Source organism: Drosophila innubila (assembly GCF_004354385.1).
Source record: "Drosophila innubila isolate TH190305 chromosome 2L unlocalized genomic scaffold, UK_Dinn_1.0 5_B_2L, whole genome shotgun sequence".
Classification (NCBI taxonomy): domain Eukaryota; kingdom Metazoa; phylum Arthropoda; class Insecta; order Diptera; family Drosophilidae; genus Drosophila; species Drosophila innubila.
Window position 1 is genome coordinate 739,752 of NW_022995373.1, and position 4,521 is coordinate 744,272.

The 4,521-nt window shown below is 38.1% G+C and overlaps 1 protein-coding gene across 1 annotated transcript; it reads left to right on the forward strand.

Annotated features, from left to right (window-relative positions):
* The first annotated feature begins 2,226 nt into the window (after positions 1 to 2,226).
* On the forward strand, positions 2,227 to 4,145 carry LOC117782696 (multiple epidermal growth factor-like domains protein 10). The gene has a single exon (XM_034619725.1). The coding sequence runs from the start codon at positions 2,276 to 2,278 to the stop codon at positions 3,599 to 3,601; it is 1,326 nt and encodes a 441-aa protein (XP_034475616.1). The 5' UTR covers positions 2,227 to 2,275; the 3' UTR covers positions 3,602 to 4,145.
* Positions 4,146 to 4,521: the final 376 nt, after the last annotated feature.

Here is a 4,521-nt window from a genome sequence, read left to right on the forward strand (position 1 = left end):
CATATCTATAAAAAAAAGTGGGTTTGGTTCGTGTAATAGCCAAAAAGTTTAAATTTGTTGCGTAGTGTTATTAAAGGCGGCGCGTCGCATATGTGCCCTAACTGGAGCACTAGCTACAGATAGCAAGCGTTACAAATATAGCTAGATACAAAATAAAGCAAATGCTGTGGATGCAGGCGTTGAAAAAACACGGTTGGTGGCACATGCCCCAAGCAAAAACCTACCACTGAAAGTGTATCTAACAGTTACACTTTTCGCAGGCAGTCACAGAGCCAACTTGCTGTATGTTATCTGTATCTGAGTATGTATGTTAATATGTATCTGTTAGTTACAGAGCGCAAGGCATCAGTTGCAATCTGACTTCAATTCAATTACTTTAGATTAGAATGCGACTGTGTCAAAAACACACACACCCACACACACAGTCCTTTTTCTATGTCAGCTGTCATCCATCCGTTCACATGTTCATTTTGTTGGCTCTCTCGCCGGAGAGGCAGGCAGATTGGAAGACAGAACGCAGGATACGTGCCCCGTGACGCCTGTTCCTGCATTGACAGTTGATGCCTTGTGTCCGTCAGCTGTGTGTGTATATGCGTATGTTTGCGTGTGTGTTTGGTGTGTGTGTGCGTGTGTGTGTGTGTGTGTGTGTTTGTGTGTGTGTGCGCGCGTTTTACAGTAGACACTCCTAACCAGAATGGTAATTGTTGCAGTATAAGTTTCAAAATATTTAAACGATTTGATTTCATCTAAAGATTTAAGCAATTTATAAAAAATTAAATAATCATTATTAATTTAATATTGCCTACTAACCTACTAGCTGCACGATAACTCATACTTAGTAGTTCGAAGTTTTTTTTAGAGTCAATTAATACATTTTTTGGGCTCTCATTGTGGATTCAGATTATGTAAGCTAAATTTTTCTATTTCTATTCTCGTTACTCTCTCATTTTTCGTGTTTGACCGACCTCGCGATGTGTTTTCTAAGCAGGTTTAGGTATTTTCAGGTAGATACGGTTGTAGTCCAAAATCACTAAAAGGAAACATTCACTATTATTTGTATTCATTTCCAAACCGGTTCCGCATAGTGTAACCTTAATAGAAAATCATGCGATTTTTCCCAGGGTAATTGCTGATTAAAAGTTTGAGCTTCAGAATTAAGGAATAATATAAAATTCGCAAGAATTAGAATTATGAATAAATTTTGTTTTGACGCCAATGTGTGACTCATATACATAACAACGCAGTTGAAATATAAATGCATCTTTTAGTAAGTGCAGATACAGCTATTTTCCAGCTTATCAGCATCTTAAATGCGGGCAACTTGAGAGCGACTTATTGAGCGGGTGCTATGATAAACTCAAAACTCATACTCGAACTCAGACCAGCATTCAGCATTCATTGTCTGTTAATGCAGCAACAACAGCTGATTGACACTTGGCAGCATCGCCGCTTACACTATGCTACAAGACGTGATAAGTCGTTGAACACAATAAAATTTGCACACAGAGAAAAAAGTTGTGCTAAAATTAAATTTAAAATTAAATAATATCGAATGAAGTATTTTCTTTAAGCCTTCTTAACGTAATTACCAATTTCTGAAAAGAAACGTGAGCTATGTACAATGTCCATTGGACAAATAATCATTATTTAAGATGAATCATTGATTAAGATGAGTGAGTTAGAAAAATTTCAATTTTTATAGTGATTTTTAGGTAATAATAATATGATTTAATAATGATTTTATTTTCTTTTATAATAGTATCATAATATTTTTGAATTGATTTTTTTCTGAAACAAGCTGGGATGCCGGACTATAATTTAATTTAATTTATTCTAACAATAAACGAATTTCCTTATAAATTAATGCACTAGTCACAATTGTAAATAAACCTTTTCGATTTCAATTTTTATGATATTATCAGAAAACCCTAAGATTTTAAAAATAATTCCAAAATTATATCCCTAATAACAATAAAACAACAAAAAACAGGAAAAGAAATTCTTGCTTGGAATTGGACTGAAATCGTCGACTTCAGTCAATTTTATCATACATAATTCATAAAAATTGATATTTTTGCTCAGTGTATGCGATAAACTACAGTGACAATGAATTTCTTCGTTTTGTAGTCTACAGTATGAATGTTATTATTGGTTTGCTGCCTGCTTTCCTCTACCTCCTGCTGATGCCAAGCAACCCTCGGTTATCAGAGGCAACAGAATAGAGCAAGGGTCGGTCTTGGTCTTGGTGTCGGCCTGGGACTTATCTAGCTAGCGGATGTTGTTGACATTTGAGGGATTTGGGCAGCTCTCGAGCGGACGTCTTTTGCCTGCACATTTCAGTTGTCGAGTGAATCTCAACTTGAACACTTCGGTTCAGTTCAGTTCAGTTCGGTTTAGTTTCAAAAGGGCAGTCGGAGAAATGAAGCAAGAGAGAATTTCTGGATGTCTCTGTGTATGGTTGTGGTTGTGGCTGGGCCTCTTAGGCAGTAGTATGGCACTCAGAGAGCATTACTGTGAACGAAATGTTACGGTTAGCCGCGTGGTACCAGTGACCAAGCAGCGTACGATAGTCAAACAACCATCGAAGTGGACACCATGGAAAAAGACAAAGCAGATAACAGAGACTTATAGCACACAAGAGGAGCAGATAAGCTATAGGCTGGTCTCTGAGTGCTGCCCGGGATATCTGCAGATGGAGTCAGGGCTCTGTGAGCCCATCTGCGATCGAGGTTGCCCAGCCTTTGCCAGTTGTGTGGCGCCCCAGCGCTGCCAGTGCACAGCAGGCTATGTCTCCGCTCTCGACCATCGCGAAGGGAGCCATTACTGCGAGCCAATCTGCGAGCGCAGCTGCCCAACTGGCTCAGAGTGTGTGGCTCCCAATACATGCGCCTGCAGGGATGGCTACAAGGCTAAGCAACCTACTGGCGATGCTGTGAGTGCACCCTGTGAGCCAACTTGCCAGCTGGGTGATGGCTGTGCCAATGGCCAGTGTGTCGATGTGGAGCGCTGTGTCTGCAATGAGGGCTTCTCGTGGAGCATGTTGAGCCACAGCTGTGAGTCTTTGAGCGAAGACGAAGTTTCCAGAATTGAGGAGATTCAACAGAGCACAATGACTGCAATATCTGAGACTGCAGAGACTGCGACGGTTGCTGCCGATTGCCCCGAGGGATTTGTCCTCTATGTGGGCGAGTGTCGAGCCGAGCTCTTTGAGAGCAATGAATCAACATCCAAGGACTGTCGCAAGACTGGCTGTGGTCCACATCAAACATGCAATGAGCTGGGTAACTGCAGCTGCAACGCTGGATATCTTGAGGATGAGAAAAAGGAGGAGAGCTCGATGCTTTCGTGCCATCGCAGTCTTCTGGGGGATATTCTAAGCATTGATCAGGCCGCCGATGATGAGGATGAGCTGAATATGTTCACCATTCCAATACTAGGTGTCGCCTCAGGCATGTTGTTCGTTCTGTTAATTGCAGGTTTGATCACTCGTCTGCGACGAGGACGTGGAGGCGACCGCAATGACGACTCACAGCCCAAGGAGGCGGTCCTGCAATGCGAATTCACGCAGAAATCATACGATGTGGATGAATGGGTACCATAAGGACTTCATGGTATCTGAAAGGGCTGTGTTAGTTGAATTTTGATTGCGAGTTGATAAGATAATAAGAAATACATTTTAAACAGTTTATAATGCAATTCTAAAATTCATCTATTTTTTATAATTAGATTAAATACTTTTACTGCAGATAATTTCTAGATTTATTTGTTTGGTCATATGGCTATACTTTGGCAAGAGAGAAAGAGAGAGAAAAAAAAACTAGGAGGCAGTCTAACCTCTCACTACATATACTCTTTGTTGCTTATAGATTCTATTTAAACATTTTATGAGTTTCCATTGGTCTCATTTCTATTCTACGGACGGGGCTCTAAAATATATTACATTCGTCGCATTTAAAATAATATTTACATTGAAGTCGATGCGTGAATATACGAAAAATGTGTTGAAAAAATATACAGGAAAATCAAAAAATTATATAAAATTATAATTAATAGATTTTCTCGCATGGGAAAAAAGTGAAGATTTGTAGATTTTAAATTTAAGGAAATCATAATGAATTCTTATCTTAAGCTTTAGTTATACTGCTGCTAGAAAATAAAGTAAATTTAATCAAAAACAAAGAATTTTAATGATTCAAAGGAAGAGTTGATAGGAAAAAGACAATAAATAAAATAATATTATTGGTTGGTTCTGAAAGACAATGTCAATTATCTTCCATATTCTGTTGAAACAATAATAAAGTAAAACATTGTAAATATAATATCTTTTTGGATATATCTCCGTAACTTTAAATATAAATGGATTTTTTTTGTTATTTTTTATTAGTTAAATTATTATATTAATATTTAAAGAACAAAAATAATTTCAATTTTATAATGGTATATTTTTGTTGTAGCTAGCGACCTGTTTATTTTTGACACGATATTTTTAGTCCTTCCAAATGATTTACTTTTCGAATAGCT